This window comes from Engraulis encrasicolus, chromosome 5, assembly GCF_034702125.1.
Source record: "Engraulis encrasicolus isolate BLACKSEA-1 chromosome 5, IST_EnEncr_1.0, whole genome shotgun sequence".
NCBI lineage: Eukaryota > Metazoa > Chordata > Actinopteri > Clupeiformes > Engraulidae > Engraulis > Engraulis encrasicolus.
The window spans coordinates 14,857,341-14,881,814 of NC_085861.1; the positions used below are offsets into that span (position 1 = coordinate 14,857,341).

General features: G+C 43.8%; 1 protein-coding gene across 1 annotated transcript in view; it reads right to left on the bottom strand.

Moving 5' to 3' along the window:
- LOC134449012 (zinc finger protein 236-like) overlaps nucleotides 1–24,474 on the bottom strand; it is a 147,808-nt gene that overhangs the window by 117,481 nt on the left and 5,853 nt on the right. Inside the window, exons 3-8 of the mRNA XM_063198747.1 lie at nucleotides 23,407–23,571; nucleotides 22,279–22,457; nucleotides 21,731–21,861; nucleotides 16,410–16,582; nucleotides 3,593–3,721; nucleotides 589–786 (exon numbers count right to left, since the gene is read on the bottom strand). Coding sequence (XP_063054817.1) covers nucleotides 589–786; nucleotides 3,593–3,721; nucleotides 16,410–16,582; nucleotides 21,731–21,861; nucleotides 22,279–22,457; nucleotides 23,407–23,571 — 975 coding nt within the window. The remainder of the gene's footprint in view (nucleotides 1–588; nucleotides 787–3,592; nucleotides 3,722–16,409; nucleotides 16,583–21,730; nucleotides 21,862–22,278; nucleotides 22,458–23,406; nucleotides 23,572–24,474) is intronic.

Here is a 24,474-nt window from a genome sequence, read left to right on the forward strand (position 1 = left end):
ACATACTGTATACTACCAGACAAGAGGAACTGATTTGATGAGTGTTTACATGTAATGCTATGATTGAAAATTACAGCTAAAATGATTGTCAGTGACAGTATGCATGGAAACAACCGCATAAAACTGATTCTATGAACTAACCCCTCTTTAGAACCCTATACAAAATAGTGTGCTTGGTTTTGAGTGTGTGTGTGTGTGTGTGTGTGTGTGTGTGTGTGTGTGTGTGTGTGTGTGTGTGTGTGTGTGTGTGTGTGTGTGTGTGTGTGTGTGTGTGTGTGTGTGTGTGTGTGTGTGTGCGCGCGCATGCGCCCGTGTGTATGTAGTGCGTGTGTGTATGTGTGTGCGCGTGTGTGTGCGCGCGTGTGCGTGTGTGTGTGCGCGCGTGTGCGTGTGTGTGTGAGTGCGTGCCTGCGTGTGTGCATGCGCGCGCGTATTTGTGTGTGCTCGTATGTTTGTGCGCGTGTTTGTGTGCGCGCATGCGTACATACGTGCGTAGGCTGGATATGCGTGTGTGCGTGCATGCGTGGGCTGGATATGCATGCATTTTGCCAATAAAGTGGATGCCGTGGCGTGCATACGGTGCAGTACCTGCAGAATGTCCTGGTTAATGGCCGTCTCCATGGTGATGGCGGGTACCGGGGGTGGGGGCTGGGTGCTCTCCCCCGTCACCTGCTCGGAGAGCTCCAGAAGCTGCTGAATGACATCAGTCACCCCCTCGCCCCCGCCCCCCTCGCCGCCCCCCTCTGACCCCCCAGACACCGTCTGGCCGCTGGGCTCCACTGCCTCCTGGAAGGACCAGACACACAGACACAGACACAGACACAGGCACAGACACAGACACAGACAAAGACAAAGACAAAGACAAAGACACAGACACAGACATAGACACATGCACGCACACACACAGACACACACACATACAAACAATGTTTAAAAGGTGTGACTATGTGCAAGACATCATAAAAATGTATGCATCTGATTTGTAACAAAATACAACACACACGTCTGTGCCTGAGAGGTCACGAGAACGTATGCATCTGACCTCGTACAAATCAAGATACAAAAAACAAAACTATATATTAAAAAAAACTATGGCGTCACTGTTTTCTAGCTGTACTGAAAGATCCCATTTAACAACAGTTTCCAATTCGATATAAGATTCACCCACAGTTTAAAATTGTTAGTTTCCAGCTAACTATAAAACAATGGCAATATAGTAAAACGATATTGATAGGAAACCGATTATTACGTTTTAACTGTGCAGTACATTCTATACAGCACAAAGGATGTAGCTCAAAATGTTGACAATTATGATGAACGTATGATAGAAATGCATGACAGGCTGTGATAAAGTCCTTCAGAAATCCAACAGTGTGCTGTGGGAAGGTCACTTCTAAGTGAAAGGTGAAGATTGTGCACATCCCAGGAAAAGGTGCAGGACACAGGCTGACATTATTCCATGGCAGGATAGGATGACGACTCGACTGTTGTCTTCGTCGTCAACTTTTGCATTTTGTCTCCACAACCCCAGTTTGACAACCACTGTTTTGCAACTCATTCTCCTTGGAGAATCTGATGACTGTGGACAACAGTAGAAACTTCATACTATCCTGCCATGGAATAAAGAAACAAAGAAAATAGGATTTTAAGTGTGCACCACACTCCTCTCTAAAAGTTTGCTTCTATCCCCCCTGGGAGCAAGCACCGTGTCGGCAGCGATGGGGAAAATCACCTACAGTATAGAAGTTTGTCCTCCCCCTCCTTGGTTGTAAAACAAGTCATGCTCGATGTGGAAAGAACAACTTGCATGGCCTGACTTAACGGCTTCAATGACCAGCCTAATTGGTACAGCTTGAGCTACAGCACGGCAATAAGTAAAGACAATTTGGAAAGCTTACACTTCATTAATTGTGACTGTGAGGAGGCAGGCAATACCCTAATCAGGTCAAGAAAGTTGCATAGGAGAACTTCAGACTTTTAATTTTTTCAAGCTACAGTGACAGCTCGGCTGTACAAACTTGATACCGTGAAATGTGAGATTAAATTGAATGCAGTTGATTAAACTGAATAAGCAGTAGTATGAGGTGAAAGACAGCTTTTTAAATAAATGCAAACTTGGCATCTAATGTGGGCAGAAGCCAAATCCTAAATCCAGGCCGAAAACAAAACAAGGAGTGGATAATGAGTGTGTGGAGTCATTGTCGTGGACTAACATTTTAATTACGATTATCACATCCAACATGGACAATGGTGGTACGCGTTATTGGCTTTGTCTCCACACCCCCAGTTTGACAACCCCTATTTTGCAATTCATTTGTATGTACGGAGCAATGTGAAAGTTTAATTTGTGCTTTCATTTGGAGCAGTGCCACACCAACATTTCGTCGTTATGCTTCTTCATCAGGGTAATTTTTTTTTTAAACTCTGATGACGTGTTAACATTGAAAAGTTTGTTTGCCACTGCTCCAAATAAAAGCATAAACTAGAAATGCACTCAGAGAGTGCAGACCTCCGCCAAGGAAGCTGTTTGATAGAATATTTGACAATGTTACACCCTATTTTTATTTTAAGTCTTTCTGCTTTCTTTTTGTGGAGTTAGAAAACTGTTATGTTAAAAGTTGCCTTTGGTCATTTCCAGCAACTCCACAAAGTTTCATCCAAATCTGTTCGTAAGTTTTTGAGTTATCCTGGTGAAAAACAAACAGACAGACAAACCAACGCGACCGAAAATATAACCTCCTTGGCGGAGGTACATGTAATTAATTTTCCACATCTGGGATGTTGCGGTGACTCTCCTTCTCACCTGAGAACTCAGTCCTCTCTGGTGATGCACCGGAGGTTACCTTATTTTAACACAGTATATATCTGTGTGTGTTTGTGTTTTAATAGCAGTGTAAAGTGCTTTATTTGTGATAGGACAGTGACAGAGGGACAGGGAAGAGAGATGGGGAAGGACTGGCAAATGACCCCAGCCGGAATCGAACCCAGGTCGCTGCCGCAGTAAGCCAGTGCCCTACCGTTAGGCCACGGTAGGGCCGTGTTTGTGTTTCAATGGCAGTGTAAAGTGCATGTGTTTCCATGCATTTGTGTCCGTTCACCTGATGTATCTGTGTGTGTGTTTGTGTCTTAAAGGGACACTGTGATCAATGATCAAAAAAGGTACTGCAACTATGCTGCTCATTGAAACTGGGCTGCCTATTCCCAAATTTGATCTTTACATGAAAGTTTACTAAGTAATAAACAAATATTTTATAGTATGGTCCAAGTACAGTAATTTTTGCAGCTAAAAATGACTATTTTTGGAAACTCAAAATGGCGGACCATGGAGAGGATCCCCCTTTTCATGTATGAAAAGTGCAATTTTTCCAGTCATAATGAATACTTAGAATTTGATGCTGGTGGTAAGTATTCATGAAAAATGTAACATTAGTGAATGGACAGCATGAATTCTGGAAATAAACAACTAAAAATCTCACACAGTGTCCCTTTAATGGCAGGTGGTGTAAAGTGCATGCGTTGCCATGCGTTTGTGTTTTAATGGCAGTGTAAAGTAAGTGCAAGTGTTGCCATGCGTTTGTGTCCTGTCGTTCACCTGCGTGGTGGCCGGCTCCTCCACCTCTACCACAGAGATGTGCATCTTACTGATGTGGGCGTTCAGGCTACCCAGCTTCTTAAACACACAGCTGCAGTCCATACAGGGGAACAGCGGCACACCTTTCATCTGTGGAGAGAGAGAGAGAGAGAGAGTCAAGCCAAGTCAGCTTTGTTGTCAATTTCTTTACATGTGCTGATCATACAAAGAATTTAAATTATGTTTCTTAATCTCCCATGCAGAAATAGACATAGACTTTAGGTATGGGCAGAGAGAGAGAGAGAGAGAGAGAGAGAGAGAGAGAGAGAGAGAGAGAGAGAGAGAGAGAGAGAGAGAGAGAGAGAGAGAGAGAACGACAGAGACAGAGACAGAGACAGAGACAGAGACAGAGACAGAGACAGAAAGACAGAGCAAGAAATAGAGAGACACCATCAGCACACAGTCATGTCTATTGAAATTGGTACATGAAATTGGTTTTCAGGTGCATGGCATCTTACCAGTTCAATACGCACAATAGTAGCAACACTTTAGAAAGACAGCACAATGTACAGTACAGTACATCAAAGAGTATATGGAATGAAAAGGTCATACGAAACAACAACAATGTGATGTAGGGTATACACTGTATGAGTCCAGTAAGAGCTGTGGAGAGATACATATTTGGTTGGCTGTGACACGTAGACACAAAGTCTGCTACTTTGTCAACTGGTCCTAGACGATTGACATCTACAGTATATTACAAACAATGGCTTAAACATCTATTAGGGTTAGGGGGTCAGACTTGTAGCCCAAAGGTTGTCGGTTTGACTCCCGACCTGCCAGGTTGGTGGGGGGGGAAGTAATAAACCAGTGCTATCCCCAATCTTCCTCCATGACTGAGGTACCCTGAGCATGGCACCGTGCCACCGCACTGCTACCTTTTGGGCGCCATTAGGTGCTGCCCTCTTGCACAGATGAGGCATAAATGCAATTTCGTTGTGTGCAGTGTTCACTTGTGAGTTAAGCATTGTGTGCTGTGTCACAATGACAATGGGAGTTGGAGTTTCCCAGTTGGGTTATCACTTTCACTTTCACTAATGGATGACCACCATCAGGCGTGATTTACATCAGCATCCAAAGACTAACAGTCACTCAAAGCAATAATGAAAACTAGGCTTGTTTATTGCTTTGAGTGACTGTTAGTCTTTGGTCACCATAAAGATTGGAATTGCTTCCCAGAGAACTACAGCCAACCTACACATCTCCAAACTGCAAAAGTTTCTTGAAAATTAATATTTAAACAGTTTTGAAACAAGACAGTGACTCAGGTACGACTTAGCCTTTGCCTGAAAGTGTGTCTCAAACTCTCTGATCAGACTTCATTTCAAAACTTCATAACTGCAAATTAAAAAGAAATCTTCCAGAGTGAAACAACTTGACGGGGACAACCTCTTCCAAATCAGGAGAGAACCCAAATGCCTTGACAGTATGCACAAATGCAGAGACTAATTACACTCTACTGTGAAGAATTATGCCAACAAACACACGGTTAGACAACGTGCATGCACGTGCATACACACATATGCACATACACCCACACGCCTGCCCACGCCCACACACACACACACACACACACACACACACACACACACACACACACACACACACACACACACACACACACACACACACACAGGCAATCACTGACACAGGCGCACACACACACATGCACAGGCAATCACTGACACAGGCACACACACACACGCACAGGCAATCACTGACACAGGCACACACACACGCACACACTCTCACTGACACAGGCGCGCGCGCGCGCACACACACACACACACACACACACACACACACACACACACACACACACACACACACACACACACACACACACACACACACACACACACACACACACACCTACACACACACGGCTCGTCACAAAAAGAACATATATTTGCGATTTGCTGGTGCCACAGTAAGTTATGCACGGAGGGGCTTCTCTCCCCGAGGCTGCTCCTGTCTGCCCTGGAGAGGAGAGAGTCAGGAACGGATTAAGATGGCCCGGGGCCCCTAGGCTACAGGTTGCTGTGGGGCCCCCCAGAAGGCAAATTTCATACGTAGACAGTGTTATAATTATGAGCTAGAAATTCAGGATAACATGTCTGCCAACTGTTCTCAACACGGTGGATCAATTTTTCAATATTGCATCTTGTCCCAATTCTGCAATCTCTCACTTTTGGGCAATCAGGGGGCCCCTTGGCAGGTGGGGGCCCCTAGGCTGCGGCCATATCTAGCCTGTGCATTAATCCGGCCCTGGAGAGAGGCGAGTGGTGGAGAGCCCTTGTAAGGGAGGCGTGCATAACTCTGCTGCTGTTCTGCCGAGCTGCTGCTCTGCTGTGCTGAGCTGAGCTGAGCTGGGAGCCCCAGGAGCTCACTCAATTACCCATCACTTCATTTGGGCTGAGGATTAACCTGCACGCGCATACAAAACAACACTTTGGAGGATTTCGTTTTTTTCTTTCCTTTAACCCCGTCCCCTACCCACCTTGGAGCTGCTCAAAATATACTGTTTAAAGAAACCAAAAACAAACCCTGACAGATTAGTTAGTCAACGGGAAGCCAAGTCAACATGCTCAAATTCACACATCCATGTGCATCTATCTAGAGTTCTTAGACAAACATAGGCCTCTTTCATCCTTCCTTAACCATCAAGCATCACGATACCAAAACATTTTGGACAATTCCATGCTCCCAAAGTTGTGGGAAGAGTTTGGACCGTGCCCCTTCATCTTCCAACATGAGAGACTGTGCACCAGTGCACAAGGCACGGTTCATAAACACGATGGATGAACTTGAATGGCCTGCAGTGCACAGTCCTAACTTGAACCCAATAGAACACCTTTGGGATGAATTAGAGCGGAGACTGAGAGCCAGGCCTTCTTGACAAACATCAGCGGTGACATAATCAATGCACTTCAAAAAATTCACACTCGTGAAGCTTGTGGACAGCCCTTCCCAGTTGAGTTGAGGCTACAATAGCTGCAATACCATACTGAACCCTGTGGGTTAGGAGTGGGATGGCAGCTAAGTTCATATGTGAGTCGAGGCAGGTTAGCACATATAGAAAAAAATGTAGGGGTGAAAGTAGTTTGCGTGTCTTACCAGTGCCTATTCTAAATCCAAATGCATTAGGATTATCCGATATCAAGTCCCATCCCTACACAAGACGGCTCTACAAAACCTTTTTCTGCAGCTCTCTCAGGAGTACTTAATGCTAATGCTTCATATATTAATGAATGAATGAAGCGAAGGACAGCACTCTTCAGATTTTTCTTTGTTTATTCGCCTACGAATGTTTCGGGCAGAGACCTTCTTCAGTGTGTAATGGCCATTTCATTCATTAATCTATGTTTTATGTGAGGTTCAGCACCCAGTTCAAAACTGTATTAATCATTATACAATAGTGTGAGCGCTTCTCCTCCACTTTACAATGCTTCTTATATAAGATAATGAACCTCGTCTTCAGCCTAGTATCTAATTGAACTCGATGATAGCCTGCAGACTCCCCATAGATGTGCATCTGAAGTTTTACATCAAATGCTTTCAATTTGTATGTTATTTCCCATGGGTTTTGAATATGGAACATGCAGTAATACTTTACAAATCGCAGTACATCCTCTCCGATTTAAGTGAAAAAGTCAGGCATATGGACTGGTGCTTTAATCTAAGGCTCTCTCTCAGCTTCAGCCTGCCTCTCTCTCTGGCAAGCTTTCTGTGATTTTCTGTCTATCTTCATTGCTATCTCTTTCTCTCTCATACACACACACGCACACAGACAGGCACACATACAGGTACACACACACACACACACACACACACACACGCACACAAGCACACAGACAGGCACACAGACAGGCACGCACACACACACACACACACACACACACACACACACACACACACACACACACACACACACACACACACACACACACACACACACACACACACACACACACACAGACACACACACACACACAGACACACGCACACACACGCACACACACGCACACACACACACATGCAGGCACACACACACACACACACACGACATGATGACATGAGCTTCCTGTTGTTTTGTATTCCTATCTAGTTTGTTTGACCTGATTTGCTCAGCATCAAGGGAGAGAGAATGAGATGAGTCACAGTCCCCTTACAATCAGGTATAATAACGCACCAGAAATCAAGGGCATCACATCAGACATGAGAGGAGGAAAGGAAGAAAATGACAGGCAAAGACAGAGAGAGAGGGACCATCAGAGAGAAACATAATATAAAAGTAATGGCAAATTTTCTTTTGTTTGCTTTTACATGTCTCGTCGTGGCTCTGCAACACCATCCCCCCCATGATTGCCCTGGTTGGATATTTTATGTTAAAAAATGCGAAGTGTCATGAGTAAGATTTAGTAGGACTTCACACTGGACATCAGATATAGTCAACCCTGGTCCCATGTCTGTTTAACCCATTTCAGCCTAATGCCCTGTGTACATCGAAGGCGAACTAAGCGACCTGCGCGGCGGAAGTCATTGTTTCTCTATGGAGGGAAGGGGAATAAAGCTACCAGAGCGAATTCGCCAGGAGCGAAGCTTCTTGAGCGACCAGGGCGAATTTTGACGATTAAACTCAAGCTAATCTTAAGCGAATTCGCTATGACGCGGTTCGGCGAAAACCAATTGGAACGTTCATATCGAGGAATGTCCCAGGCTGTCAAGACAGAGCCGTTATGTGATTAGCTGAATCAAACATGTCAGTGCAGCGTCCAAAGCGAATAAAACGAATTCATGGCGAAACTTCTTCTACCACCCCAGCTACCTGGGTCGCGTTGGTAGCGCTTGATGTACACGGGGCATAAGGCACCTGATCGACTCCCAACCCGCCAGGTTTGTGGAGGCAGAAATAAAACAGTGCTTTCTCCCATCCTCCTCCATGACTGCATTTAAAAGCTAGGGCCATCATCACGCATTAGAATGTGTTCATTCAGCTCTAACATACCCACATTTGTAATTTTTTAAAAAAAATTAAAAAAAATCTCAAGAGCCTTAATGCAGCGTATACGTATATCACAGAGTTCATTTAGCAAATGCTATATTAGCAAGGCTACTGTACAGCATACCCAGGCAGAAGTGATGCCTGCAGGAGGTGCGGGAATCTCCTGCTGACCATGTTCGTATGTTTTGGCCCTGTCCTAAATTTTGGTCAAGCATATTTCATAACGGTAGGGCACTGGGTTACTACGCCTACGCGACCCCGGTTCTATTCCGGCCTGGATCATTTGCAGATCCTCCTCTGTCTCTCTCTCCCCACTCATTTCCTGTCTCTCCTCCACTGCCCCATCAAAAATAAAGGCATAAAAGTCCTAAAAAATATATTTTTTTAAAGCATATTTGATACCTTTAGCATAGCCCTCAAATCCAAGTTAGAGCTACATCCTCTTACTGCCCTCTTTGGAATACCCTCAAGGCCTGAGTTGCCTGTGAAACAGCTTGTAGCTTTCACTACCCTTTCAGTTCAGCAATTGATAGTCTTGAAATTTTGGAAACACTCCTCTCCACCTACACATGATGACTGGATTGGAGAAATACTTCAGTGCATGAAACTAGAAAAATGTGTTACTCCCTGAAAGGCTTCCTTCACAAATTCAACAAAACATGTAAACCCATCCTGACTTACATTCAAAGTGTAATTATACAGCCTGAAAGTGCCTGATTTAGCAGTAATCTGTTATAATAAGTCATCTGTTTGCTTGTGAATTTATTTTTAATTACCAGTATCCTTTCTGCAGTCATTGCTGTTTTGTTTTTGTTTTCCCTTTATCCTTCTTTTTTTTTTAGTTCTCTTTTCTTCTGTGTGTGTGTTTGTGTGTGTGTGTGTGTGTGTGTGTGTGTGTGTGTGTGTGTGTGTGTGTGTGTGTGTGAAATGAATGCGTGTGTGTGTTCGTGCATGCGTTCGTGTGCTCGTGTGTGTGTGTGCGTGCGTGCGTGCGTGCGTGCGTGCGTGCGTGCGTGCGTGCGTGCGTGCGTGCGCGCGCGCGCGCGTCTTGGAGTGAGTGCCAATACTTTAAATGTACTTGTGTGAGATGTGCCTCAGTCCTCCAGAGAGCAAGGTTACCCCAAGGACAGGATGACTTGCTGGTGACTGGCTGGCTGGCTAGCTAGCTCAATGGGCATCTGGATGGAACTAATGTGACATTTGGGGTAATAAAAGATCGATAAAAAACAAAATAAAAGTCTGGGCAGACCTGTCCACCAGATGTGGACAAACTGGCTTGGATAGCCTTTCTACCTGAACTCCAGAGATTTCACTAATTAATGACCTCATCTACCTGTCTGAAGAGATCTAGTACCAATTGAGATCTGCAGCTTCAGGGAAGTGTTCTGAAACGAGGACTTTTTTTTCCAATTTTGCAGTACCCTCTGAACTGTAGGTCTACTGGCCTTGTTTTAATTTATAACACGTGGATGATATCCAGCTTTTTTAAGTATTTCTTTGGGGCTTTTCAAGCCTTTATTTTTGTTGATATGAGACAGGACAGTGAAGGTTGTGACACGAAGCGAGATGGGAGAGAGAGACGAGGAAGGGTCGGCGAAGGACCTGGGTCGGAATCGAACCCGGGTTGGGCGCGTAACAGACTAGTGCCCTACAGTGAGCGGGTAATGCCAATGGTATCCAGCTTTAACACGTACCTATAGGCCTGTCACGATAGCAAATTTTGCTGGACGATAAATTGGCCACGAAATTATTGCGATAAACGATAATATTGTCTTCTTGATCATTTGAAAAATATATAATGACAATGGGATAGAAATGCGAATACACCCTTTCTAATTTTGAAAGCGTCGCAGCAGGGGGTGCTAGATAGAGGGGTAGATAGAGAGATAGACAAGGTAGACAGACTGAACATTTTAAATACACCAACGTTTAAGCATCATTGCGCTGAGTGAAATGTTCCTATTCATATTCGGTCTAAAAGAGAGTGCCGAGGAAAACAAAGAAGCATGCATTAACTTATTGTGGCAAAAAAGTTATCATGCTTGTAAAAACGTATTGTACGATATATTGACTTATTGAATATTGTGACAGCCCTACGTACCTATGAGTGCAGCCTCTAAATCTGGAGGGCTTGCGCTCAACATACTGTCTGTCTCTTGACTTTGTTTCCTTTCTAAACCAAGGATGATGTCCACTTTTGCCACCTACCTCCGAGTGGGCCCTCTGAACGAGGAGGGTTTGCTCACAACATACTGCAGGACTGATGAACTTTTCCAGCTTTTCCACCTGCTGTACCCCTGAATGCAGCCTCTGAGCGTGATATACTGTAGTTCTCTTGACCTTGGGGTTGTGGTTGTCTATTGGGTTTTTTTTGCACTTGTCTGTTGTGTGTTTTTGAAACTGTTTCAGACATACGTACTGTTAATGGCACAGAGCGATTTTACGAAAGGACAATAAAATATTCTCTCTACCTGTCTGAAGAGGTGTGTTAATTGGGATCTGCTCTTGGAAGTGTTCTGAACAAGGACGCTTGCTTTTTGACTTTCTAAACCATGGATGTCCGGCTTTATACCTAAAGTATTTCTATGTCTGCATGGGAAAGTAAGAAACGTAATTTAAATTTTTTGTATGACCAGTGCATGTAAAAAATTGACAATAAAGCCGACTTGACTTCTCTGAGTTTAAACCCCTCTGAACATGGAGAGGTTTCCACTCAACATACTGTAGGTCTCTTCACATTGTTGTTTCCTTTCTAAATCGTGGCTGATGTCCACTTTTGCTGCCTATCTCTTGAGTACATCCTCTCGATGTACTTGACTGAAGAGGTGCGCAAACTAAAATCTGCTCTGAGACGTGTTCTGAAATAAGGACACTTGTTTTACTTTCTGGACGTCCAGGTTTGCCACTTACCACTGAGTGCACCCTCTGAACGTGGAGGGTTTGCACTCAACATACTGTGGGTCTGCTGCCCTTGAATCCTTTATAAACTGTGGATTATGTCCACCTTTAACATCTACCTCTGAGTGCACCCTCTGCTCTGAATGTGGAGGGTTTGCATACGACTGGTGCACTTAACACACTGTAGATCTGTTGTAGTCACCCTGTTTATGTTCTAAACTGTGGATGGGCTGTGTGGATAAGGAGATGGGCTTTAGTTCAGAGGGTTGCAGGTTCGAATCCCAACCGTCCTCTCCCCACCTCACTCCATGGCTGAGGTGCCCTTGAGCAAGGCACCTCATCCAACATTGCTCCAAGGACTGTAACCAATACCCTGCACCTAAAAAGAAAATCTGCAAGTCGCTTTGGATAAAAGCTTCAGCTAAGAGTAATGTAATGTAATGTAATGTAACGTAAAGTACAGGCCAAAAGTGTGGACTCACCTTCTCATTTATGCGTTGTCTTTTTTTCGTGGATTTTCATTGTGTATTTTCATGCAGGGCATCAAAAGTGTGCTTGAATACATGGAGAATGACATGCTTACCCAAAAAATATAATTCTAGCTGTTGTCCAACAGCAATGTCAGCCGTGTATCCACCTGACGTCAATGCGGCACAACTGATGGCCCCACACATTTCAATATGCTTATTTTTGTCTATTTTCAAATAAAAATGCCCAGTCAGTCATGTAAATCCTAATTGAACAATAAAGTCCTTCAATAACTCACTAGAATTGTAGAACTAGAATTTTGAGACCTAAAACCTAGTTTTAAACACTTGCCAATACAAGAATTTTACAGACATTTTCTTGATCTGATATTGAGTCATAGCCAGTTACTTGGAGACAGTGGCGCCAGCAGAAATAAATCCTGTGGGTGGCTAGCTGGAGCTAGGCAAAATCTTGGGGTGGCATACCCGACGAAAACCCAAATGTATTGATCTAGGCTACAGATAGCCTACTGGGGTTGTTATATAGGCTAGATAGCCATTTTGTTTATTATTAGGATTAAGCTTAGTTATGTAGGCATACAGTCTTATTTTCTATATTGTCTCGATCTCAAGCCCATTGTGTATGATATGATAGCCTATAAAATACAGTGCTGCCAATCAATTTTAAAAAAATTATAATATAAAATGTCACAAGTTGACAGACATACACACACACACATACACACGTGCAGAAAAAGTGTCTCTCATACTGACACAGGAACTACATTTTCCCAGTGGGTGCCTTGCTCAATTGGCACCTGAAAAAACAAACATATCAGCTGAGGTATATTGGTTTTCACACTAACAAATATCTTCATGAATTTTGGCTGCAAATATAGCACTTTTCAAACAAATGAAGCTAACATTTTGCTTATGCTTTCATTAATGACAGCCCTGCTGACATTCATAAGCAGAATGTGCAAGGGTAGCTTTCTATAAGTTGACCTAGCAAAGGGGAGGACCTCAGACGTTTTGTCAACAAAACAGCAGAGATCCAATATTGATTCAGCAACCATCAATACATCTTCAATTGTTCGACTTTGTTTGTAACCTAAAGGGCTTAGCAAGTTAGCATTCAAAACGGAGTATTAGGGGACAGTTTTTAAGTATGAAATGTTTAACAAGCAGTTCGTTTTTTGAAGTAGCATATCAGTTAACTGCAGGAGGCTAAAATGCCATTTCCTAGCAACAACCAGTTTGAAGTCCTCAACACATTGTTTGTAATCAAATATGGGCCATAACTTTTCAAAAACAAAGCATAGAGAACGTTGTAAATCATTTATTTACAGACACCTTTGTTGTTGTCCATCTCACTGCTGTACGCAGCCTGCCCGCCCGACGCAACTGAAGAGAAATGAAGAGCTTACGTTACGTCTTTCGACTGACTCTCGATTCGAGGGAGGGGCGGGTCTACCTAGCGTAGCTTGTTATCGTGCATGCTGGGAGTTGTAGTTTAGCAAATTCTACAAGCCATGCAAGCCAGCCAGTTTAACAGATTTTGTTGTGGTGGCTAACGTGGTGGCTGAGAGTGATCACGTGGTGGCGGTAGCCACCACTAGCCACCACTTGGAGGCGCCCCTGCTTGGAGAGGTCAAACCTGTGTTGGAGGGAATCTGTGGCTGGGTTTTTCAGTTTTACTTTTACTTTTTGTATCACTGTTTCACCTAGATAACCAGCTATGCTGACCAAGTGACCAATTATGTCATCAAGAAAATCTCTCTTGTATTGCTTAAAATTGACTCGAATGACTGGGTATTTTTATTTGAAAATAGACAGAAAAATAAGCTTGTTGAAACATGTGGGGCCCTCACATGGGCGGCGCTATTAAGAGGCTAGGGGAAGCTTAGCTTCCCCAAACTTGTCATAAGAAATAAATAAAATGAAAATTTAAAATCACGTTTTTTTTATATCCAGCGATGGAGTGTCGCAGGCACACACAAGGAAACAGAACGAGGGATTCCTCCTGAAGTGCCTATCCACCTTGTTAGTAGATCTAGCCTCGTTGCGGCGATGTCATGCTGCGGTCAACCAATCAGGTGTCAGTTCTACTGGCTTCAACAGAGCCAGGTGGTGAGGCAGGCTCGTGGCTTATGAAATGAAATCTGGAATGTTTAATATCTTGATAAAGCAATGACCTCTAGAATAAATTGGGATTCCACTACATTTCATTTATAGATCATTCGTTTTTTTCCACCAGCCATAGGTCACAATGTTGACATTTTCCTCTTTAGCATTCGTTATTCAACCACACTACATCTATCAAATGGATAGCCTATTTGGCGAATATAAATGGATATTTTGCCTCTATCTTCAAGTAACAGGAATTGACAGGACAGAATAAGGTAGGATATCTGTTTTTCCCCTTGATGTGCTCGCTGAAGCGCTAAGTTTACTATTTGGTGGCAATGTTGTTGTCAATGTTGTTATCGATGTAGTTGTCTGTCTTCCGTCTAACTAGCCATCACAAAGCAAAACACCTGTGCTATCCTGTCACCAAGCGAACACCACTTTCAAAAATGCATACCTTTCCTGAATTCATGGTGGCCTGCCAGGGTGGTTTAGTTACCATATGTAATGTGATGTGTGTATATTAGCTTGTGTTTGTTGGGCATCTGCGTGTGACTGGAGTAGTGCGAGGCAGCGAGAACAGTGTCTGGCTGCGCAAGCTACTTATTTGTAGAACCTAGTAAGCTAACATTTAGCTCCACTAGACAAGCTACATCCAATAGAATTATTAAGCTAGTTACAACCATCTGGAAATGTAGCGAACTACATTACAAGCTACTTCAACTAGAAATTCAAAATTATAGCATATTTGTATTATTTGGGCTGCAAAACTGACATCTGAAGACAGCCTGTTGGATATGAGAGCCCCATATGATATTTTTGGGCATGGTATGGTCAATCAGCTGGCTTTCCTGTCTTCCCCCCGTGTGTGCGCATTTTGCCTTGTCATTAGTTTTGCGAGTTTGATTGCGAGTTTTGATACCGGTCTGAGGTAAAGTGACCTAGCGCATGAAAATGTCAATAGAAACAAAGGTGTGGACAGTCGGGTGTATGATTTGATTGCTCGAGACATATTTGGGAGATAATAGTCCATGGTCTGGCAAATAGCCGTCTTCCTCTCCTGCCTCCAGTGTGTGTGTGTGTGTGCGTGCGTGTGTGCCTGTCGCCTTTGAGTTCCATTGGCGCACGAGCATGAAGACCCATAGTTGCGCATGGAAATGTTCCGTTTTATTTGTTCATAATTTTGTTTCAACATCATATAATGTCATGCAGACAATATATCAAAAGTCGCGGTTAGGGCCTCGCGTGGCGACTGATACAGTGCTACCCAGACCCTCCTACCACCACAGTTTCTCCGATGACGTTTGCACCCCCCCCCCCCCTTTTTTTTTTTTTTTTTTTTTTTTTTTTAAGCTTCCCCAAGAGTCTTGCTGTAGCGCCGCCTATGGGCCCTCAGTTTTGCTGTGCTGACATCACTGTTAAGCATTTTTAAATATGTTTTAAATAATTGTTTTAATTTTCTATATTTTCATTTTTTTTTGTTACGCACAAAATTATACATGTGTTCATTCACAGTTTTGATGCCCTCCCTGAAAATGTACTAAATAACGAGTACAAAAATAAAGAGAATTAATTAAATGAGAAGGTGAGTCCACACTTTTGGCCTGTACTGTACCTCTGAGTGTACCCTCTGAATGTGGAGGCTTGCATGTGACTGGTGTATTGACTGGTGCATGTGACTGGTGTATTGACCTTGTTTACGTTCTACACCGTGGATGATGTCCACCTTTGACATCTACTACGTACCTCTGAATGCACCCTCTGAATGTGGAGGGTTTGCATGTGACTGGGGCATTGACGGGTGTATTGACTGGTGCATGTGACTGGTGTATGGACCTTGTTTACTCTGTATGGATGATGTCCACCTTGGCTTTTACATCAATAATCGATTCGGCAATGCATCGCAATGCGGGGCAGGACCATTCAACAATCGATTATGTAAATGCCTTTATCAATGTGGCATATTTGTTCAAGTTTAAATAATTTCTGTGGTCATTTTCGAAGCAAATGAACTTTTCAATTAAATTACAGCACTTCAAACCATTCAAACCTGCAGGACTGATGCACACAACAGCCGATAAAATGTATGACTGCTTGTATTGCCCAATGACTGAAGAAAAAATGGCCTTGCTTTCAGTAGAAATGTAATGCATTGCGATGCATCGTAGCATCGGACTGAATCGATTCGGATTGAATTGTTAGCTCCCGAATCGCAATCGCAATCGAATCGAATCGTAAGGGCAGTGCCAATGCACGCCACTAACAAACATCTACTACGTACCTCTGAGTGCACCCTCTGGACGTGCGACTGGAGGTTTCCCTTCTGGGAGAAGGAGGCGGGGCAGAGGCGGCACAGGTGGGGCTTCTCACCCGTGTGGCGAACCATGTGGGTCTGCAGCACCACCTTCTGGTTAAACGCCTTACTGCAGTGATCGCACTTATACGGCCTCTCACCTGATACAAGAGGAGAAGGGGGGGGGAGGCAGGGAGGGAGGAGAGGAGGGAGGGGCAGAGAGGGGGAGAGGGAGAGAAAGAAAGAGAGAGAGAGAGAGAGAGAGAGAGAGAGAGAGAGAGAGAGAGAGAGAGAGAGAGAGAGAGAGAGAGAGAGAGAGAAAGGGAGGGGGTGAGGAAGAGACAGAGAGGGGGGGAAGAGAGAGAAAGAGAGGGGGGAGAGAGAGAAAGAGAGAGAGAGAGAGAGAAAGAGAGGGGGAGGGAGATAGTGAGAGAGACAGAGAGACAGAGAGAGGGAGGGGGAGAGGAAGAGACCGAGAGAAAGAGAGAAAGAGAGAAAGAGAGAGAGAGAGTGAGAGAGAGAGAGAGTGTAGTGTGTGTGTGTGTGAGAGAGAGAGAGAGGGGGGGGGTGATGGGAGCGAGGAAGAGACAGAGAGAGAGGGGAAGGGGAGAGAGAGAGAGAAAGAGAGAGGGGGAGGGGGGGAGGAAGAGAAAGAGAGAGAGAGAGAGAGAGAGAGAGAGAGAGAGAGAGAGAGAGAGAGAGGTTGAGAGACAGAGAGAGAGACAGAGAAAGAGAGGAGGAGGATGAGGAGGGCGAGGAAGAACAACGTGGGAAAGAAAGAAACAAAGACAGAGAGAAAAAAACCGAGAGAAAAAAAAAGTTTCACCAGCCATTTTGTAATCTTCTATGCCCTCTGAAATGGTATCATGGTATGCCCTAGTTAGTATGAGTGCCCAGAACTCAATGAAATGTGTACATAACAGCTGCTAACAATTGGAAAACAGCATCCAACAAACTTTAGCGTACGAACCCTGTGATCTACACTGCTGTCCTAAAATTAAATACCAATAGACCCTAACAGCTCACTCAGTGCTTAAGAACAAATCTGATAAAACGGAACTGATTGGTCTCCTTCATATGACACTGAATTTGAGCACAAACCTGGACCGTGTAGTGTATCCTTACTTAAACATTAACTTCACAAAACATCCCAAAAAGGCGGTAATATGGCATTGTCAACCCATGGGAGGAGGTTGCGTACGTGTGGGACATCAATTAAAAGGCAGGAGGCCAATTATTGTTAACACACTGCTCAGAATGAAGAATCTGGTTTGCATTGCACTGGGGATGAAATCTGGAGTTTAGGGGACCCCATGTGGCCAGTTTTGTTAGTACAATTACTCTTGCGTCTGGAAATAACTACCAACCCAGAAAACATTTAGCTGATTTGGTTTTAATAAGAGTTGTATAAAGTAGAAGTAGAAGTACTCTTACAGATGTTAAAACATTAGTATTATGATTTTACATAGTTGAAACCATGTAATAAATAAATTGCATTACTCAAAGCACGGCATTGAATTACCTGGAACGGTATAACCACTGCTTGAGTTCCAGACGTAATTTCCTATGCCTAATATTACATTACATTACATTACATTACATTACATTGCACTTAGCTGATGCTTCCATTTATTCAAAGCGACTTACAACTATTATTTTCCAGGGTATTGGTTACAGTCCCTGGAGCAATGTAGGGTTAGGTGACTGTCTCAAGGGCACTTCAGCCATGGATGGAGATGCAGGGTGAGGTCAGGGGGATTTGAACGGACAACCCCTAGATTATAAGACCAACTCTCTAACCACTAGGCCACGGCTTGTAATGTCATACAAGTAGTGTTGTAATTACATCTGTAAAAGTACTTCTACTTCCACTCAGAGCCGGCGGGCCCATGACGCTCACTATGCTCTGTGCGTAGGGCCTCGCGTGGCCCATGACGTCACTTACATAAAATAAAAAAACGAGCTTATTATTGATTCCGTCACGTAACTAGGCCCACGTGGTTCGCTACATTATCAGGAGAAAGAATCGAATTCATGACAAACAGGAGAACAACAGACACGTAGGCAAGGCAACTGAAGCCCTTCTTCTGTGGTTAATTTCGGATGGAACAGGAGTGAGAATCTTGAGTGAGAATCTCACAACAATGCTGAGTTCCCATGTCTTCGATAGTCAGTGCGCATTACAAGCGCGTTACTCCTTGCGTTACCGTGGGAACTTAAGTCCGCCTGTGTACTCGAATGAAAAGGTTAGAGTGAAGGAAAATGATGTCTTGTTGTCAATGTTTTACTGTTGTTTCATAAGTTGTAGGCTAGTAGCTGCCTAGTTGAGAAACATCAGCTGACCAGCTGACGAAATGTGAGTGCAATAGAATCAACGGAGGAGAGTGTGAGATAGGAAGGGGTGTGTGCGCGTGTGCTTGTGCCCGCGCGGAGGAGATGAGAGAGGAAAGGGACAGGTTGCGCGTCTTTGTTGTTGGATGTGTGACTGCCTGCGTGATTGACGCTGCGATTATGATCTCTCCATCTCCCGAATATTTTATTGAATAATTTACTCAGTAGCCTAGTCAATCATCAAGTCGGCTTTTCAAATCAGCTCGCCAAAACAATGAAACGTGCGACGAAACTCACATTATGTAAACAGCACATCTAAGCACTCTCCGGGATGCCTCCGTGTCGGTAGTAAATCAAAGACTTGTTCTTTTTAAAATTTTATCAAGAAACATCCTTACAGTTTAAATGACTGCATGGCGATGGACAGAGAGAGAGAGATAAGTCGTGTGTGCGCATGGTGCACCAGCCCCGCTTGCAGAGGGAGATGGAGAGTGATCAACTAACTTTTAGCAGCGAAATACGACGCAATAAATGCTGAACTTCGCTTGGCACGTTAACTTTGTGAGGAGAAATGCAACCTCATTTTACTCCTCCAGGCGAGAGAAGACTTTGTCGAGGGCGTGCAGTGTATTCACTTGCTCACCTATTTTCACATTACCACCAAGCCTTATGTCTTTAGATGTGCAAGCCAATAATTTAGGCTACTCTTAGGCAACACCTGTGTTAATAATTATTAAAGGAGATGTATTTTGTTGGCATCCACTAGTTTGTGCCATTTTTAAATTAATAGGAACTTTTATGGATAGATCAATGTTATTTTTTTTTTCAAATTCTCTAGATTAAGGACCTGTATGCCCCATTGTGAGGCTCCCATGGTACCAATGCCATTTTTTATGTTTAACCTTTGCGGGAAATAATATCATACATTGTATATCCACGTGTGAGTTAGTTTATCAGGTCGGAAGAGTAATCTGGCCCTAAGGTCTAGTGTGGGAACAACTGCGCCTATGGCTGCCCAAACATACAGTATACTCGCTATAAAAATGGGGGGAAGGGGGGGACAACGACTGGATGACTTGACTTTTTTATATAGTTAAGGGGGCCCCATGGCATATTTTTGCTTAGGGCCCCACATAGGTCAGAACCTACTTCCACTGTATACAGTACAACTCTGGTTTTAATAGCATAATCGGTAAAGTGATCAGGTCAGGGGTGAAAAAGGTGAGGAGGATGCAGCGGGGCGGTACAGCATGGCATGGCAGGGGGTCTCTAAATGAACTTTTGTCATTACTAGCCAACTTACACACTCACACACACAGTCACTAATGGGTGAAAGTGGCTAGTACATTTCTTTCCAACCAAACAGAATTTTCGCCAGCATTCGGACGGTGTTAATTCAGAGCCCTGATCATGGTACATTTCCTGCCAACTTTGCCAATGATCAATCCAATTCTAAACATGACATGACACATGGCTAAAATCACAGCTGGAGAACATGTCAAGACCATATAATTTACAGAAGGGCAATACTTTTTTCCATTTCTCAGATTAATGAAAGTGGGTCTATCATGTGACCTTAAAGGGACACTGTGTGAGATTTTTAGTTGTTTATTTCCAGAATTCATGCTACCCATTCACTAATGTTACCTTTTTCACGAATACTTACCACCAGCATCAAATTCTAAGTATTCATTATGACTGGAAAAATTGCACTTTTCATACATGAAAAGGGGGATCTTCTCCATGGTCCGCCATTTTGAATTTCCAAAAATAGCCATTTTTAGCTGCAAAAATGACTGTACTTGAACCATACTAGAAAATATTTGCTTATTACTTAGTAAACTTTCATGTAAAGATCAAATTTGGCAATAGACAGCCCAGTTTCAATGAGCAGCATAGTTGCAGTACCTTTTTTGACCATTTCCTGCACAGTGTCCCTTTAAAATGGCACTACCCTATCTTACTCCTACCCTCCAAGCATGACAGTGGAAAGTGATATTTTTCTGAGGCAGTGTTCAGACTCCCATTATTTAGAATGTGCTGCCAACCCTTTTCGCCTCAGTGTGTAGCCTATTTTACACAAAAAAAATGTGTCATTTTGTTCCATTCTAGAGATCACATGAGTAAACAAGTAAACCAGCGCCACCCGCTGGACACCGACATTTTTCGGCTGCGAGAGGTCTAGCCTCGGATCGGTCGAACATTTTGAACACTGTGCCCTGAGTCGAGCAAACCAATCACAACACAGAGATTTGTTCTGAATTTGGTTTGAATTAAAGCGAGCAGGGTTTTGAGGGAGTGACGACGAAGCTCGCAACGTTGGGAAAGCACATCAACGAGAAAGATCGCTGATTGGTCAGAGCGTCGACCTATAGGCACAGGCACGGTTTGAAAAACAACAGGTTGTTCTCATCAACAATCTTCGGATGTATCGTTCATCAAGGCCAGACTAAATTACACATCCAGTCTCACATTTAGGCTGGTTTATCTGGCTAGAAAAAAATATGCCCCAAGTGCAGCACCCGTCACATGGCTTGCCAAGGCCAGGTAGACTGTTAGAATTTGTCCTACGAGATGATTTGAAACTCACTAGTACTCACTATACGCCTCAAACAATTTAATGAGCAGCAACAGGGAGTTCAACTTTAGTTCAACCTAATATGTTACAGCATGATTAAAATTATGTTTTTTCCATAGCTTTTTTTCTCCGATATGCGTGATTGCGACACAGCATTCAGTCCCTACATCCAGTCGCTACTACACTGAGAAATCGAAATGCTTGTGCCCTGATTGTTCTCTAATTAGAATACAGAATGATAATCTAAACCACCATGTAATGATGCATAACTTTAAAGGAACAGTCCACCATTTTTTTTATTTTCATATATTTGCAGAATTTCCCAGCATTATTCATGGATGTGCACATGAACATGATGGCTGAAGTAAGAAATACAGACAGTCAGTTTTGTCTCCCTTACCTGTGTGGATTCTGATGTGTCTTACAAGTTGACTGGGCTTCTTAAATGTTTTTCCACAGTGTTGACAGCTGTTCGTGAACCCACTGCGGTCAATGTTCTTCTTGTAATTCCTGGAACTTGTGATCAGTGGCCTAGTGGACAAATGTGTAGCATACATACTGTATAAGCACACCTTGAATGAACCTTTTCAAAAGCTGGGTGGCAGGGCCGGATTAAGTTGGCCCGGGGCCCTTACGCTACAGGTTGCTGTCAACCCAAAAGTGCTGTCAGCGACAGTTGCTGTCAGTTGACAAAAGTCCATAGACTTTGTCATAATTAGGAAGAGAGGAGAATTAACAAATTTTAAAATAGTACTCAACATGACAGATGAATTTTTCATTACCGCATCGTCATAATTCTGCAATTTCTTACTATAGGCCAATCAGGGGGCCACAAGGCAGGTGGGGGGCCCTAGGCTGCGACGTGAAAATGATTTCATGAATCTAGCCTGTGTGTTAATCCGGACCTGCCTAGTGGACAAGCCACGCCCACGGTCAGGATCCACTCACCTGGATTTCGCATGTGTCTTGACATGTTCCTTCAGCTCAGCGGGGGTCTTGAATTCCTGGCTGCAGTTCTTACAGCTGTAGACTTTGCACCCCATGAGCTCCTTGCGGTGATCGTCCATGTGCAGACACAGCTGACTCTCGAGCACAAACTCATCTCCACACTCGCCACAGATCAGGTTCTGGACACAGAAGAAGAAAAGAGGGTTTGTGGGTTAATGATGTACTCATGAGAGGATATACAATATCCATAGCAAAAGGCTTTATCTTAAAAGCTTTACCATATTTTTGCACATCTTTCTTTACATCCACATGACATTGATTTCGTTATACCAATTGAAAGCATTTCACAACTGAAATGTTTTTTTTTCCTATGGTTTAACATGTGTTGAAAAGAAATTGCTGTTTCAAAAGCTCATTGAGAGATAAACTGATGCAATGATTTTCCAAAAAGGTGCCCAAACTTCCTCATACCACTGTAAATTTCTTTTAGAGTCTTAAGAAAATTAGGACTCCAGGTTCTTCTATTAGAAGATTTACCTATTAACTTGACCTATTACTCCTGAACCCTCCACTATAGTGTACCCCTCTGGTCACTTTCAATGTATGAATGAAGGAAGCGAAGGACAGCACTCATCAGATTTGCAATCGCCATTACACGCTGAAGAAGGGCTCTGCCCGAAACATTCGTAGGCGAATAAACACTGAAAAATCTGAAGAGTGCCGTCCTTCGCTTCCTTCCTTCATTCATCAATATATTATGTGGGATTCAGCGCCCAGTTATTATCTGCATTAACTAGTATAGTCTCCTCCTCCATTACTTTCTCCCCCCCCCCCTTTTTTTTAATAGGGGATTTTATGCCTTTATTTGACAGGACAGTCGAAGATGGTGACAGGAAGCGAATGGGACATAGAGACAAGGGAGGATCGGGAAATGACCCCGGCCGGACTCGGCCCGGGGTCCCCGTGGGTGGGCATGCAAGCTCAAATGTGGGGGGCTTAGCGAGCTGCGCCACAGCGCCCCCACCCTCCTCCTCCTTCCAATGTGTATCTCCTCCTTCTCGTGCAGTATAGTCTCCTCCTCCATCACTTTCTCCCCCCCTCCTTTTTTAATAGGGGCTTTTATTTTACCTCCTCCTTCTCGTGCAGCATGATGTGGGCCTTCAGGCTGGCCACTCTGGAGAACTTCTTCAGGCACATGGGACACGCGGGGTCGGAGGTCGCGTGCGTGGACTTGTGCAGCGTCAGATTGAACTCCACGTTGAAGGACATGGGGCACTGGTCACAGCGATGAGGCTGTTGGGTGACAATAAACAACAGAACCAGGAATTATACAGGAAAGTGAAAAAGAAAATAAAGAGGAAGAAAAAAAGTAAAGAAGTGCTAGTAGCCACTTCCAAATTACAGTACAACCACCATCTATGACACCATCTATGTAAAGCTTTGATAGGTGACAAAGCCCTGTGTGTGTGTGTGTGTGTGTGTGTGTGTGTGTGTGTGTGTGTGTGTGTGTGTGTGTGTGTGTGTGTGTGTGTGTGTGTGTGTGTGTGTGTGTGTGTGTGTGTGTGTGTGTGTGTGTGTGTGCGTGTGCGTGTGCGGTGTCTGAGCAGTCATCAAGGACAGAACCTTTTTTACTGAGCAAACTCACGATGAGGCTGTTGAGTAAGAGAGAGTGAGAGAAGCCTTTATGGATGACAAAGCTTGTGTGTGTGTGTGTGTGTGTGTGTGTGTGTGTGTGTGTGTGTGTGTGTGTGTGTGTGTGTGTGTGTGTGTGTGTGTGTGTGTGTGTGTGTGTGTGTCTAGGCCTGTAGGCCTGTATTCCCTCAGCAGGAGCGAATGGAAACATCAGTTTGACACAGACCTTATCTGCCTTTAAAACAGCATTCTCTTCACTTTACTTGTTTTCAAACGTTATTGTGGTGTTGACAAAGGGTAATTCACCATGAATAAATGAATGCTAACACCAACAATGCCATACTATCCATGTTGCAGGTTGAGATGAAGCCCACTGCACTGCTATCCAGTAAGTGACATTGAAACTACTGTAAACCCTGTCCATGCATCAATCAACTACTGTACCAGAGAGAGTAGAGAGAGAGAGGTTCCGTTGGCCCATTGTTTCCGGGTTCTACTATTGCAAGGGGGAGAGGGGGAAATCCCCCTTTAGGCAGACCTAGACAGACCTAAGAACTGTTCTAT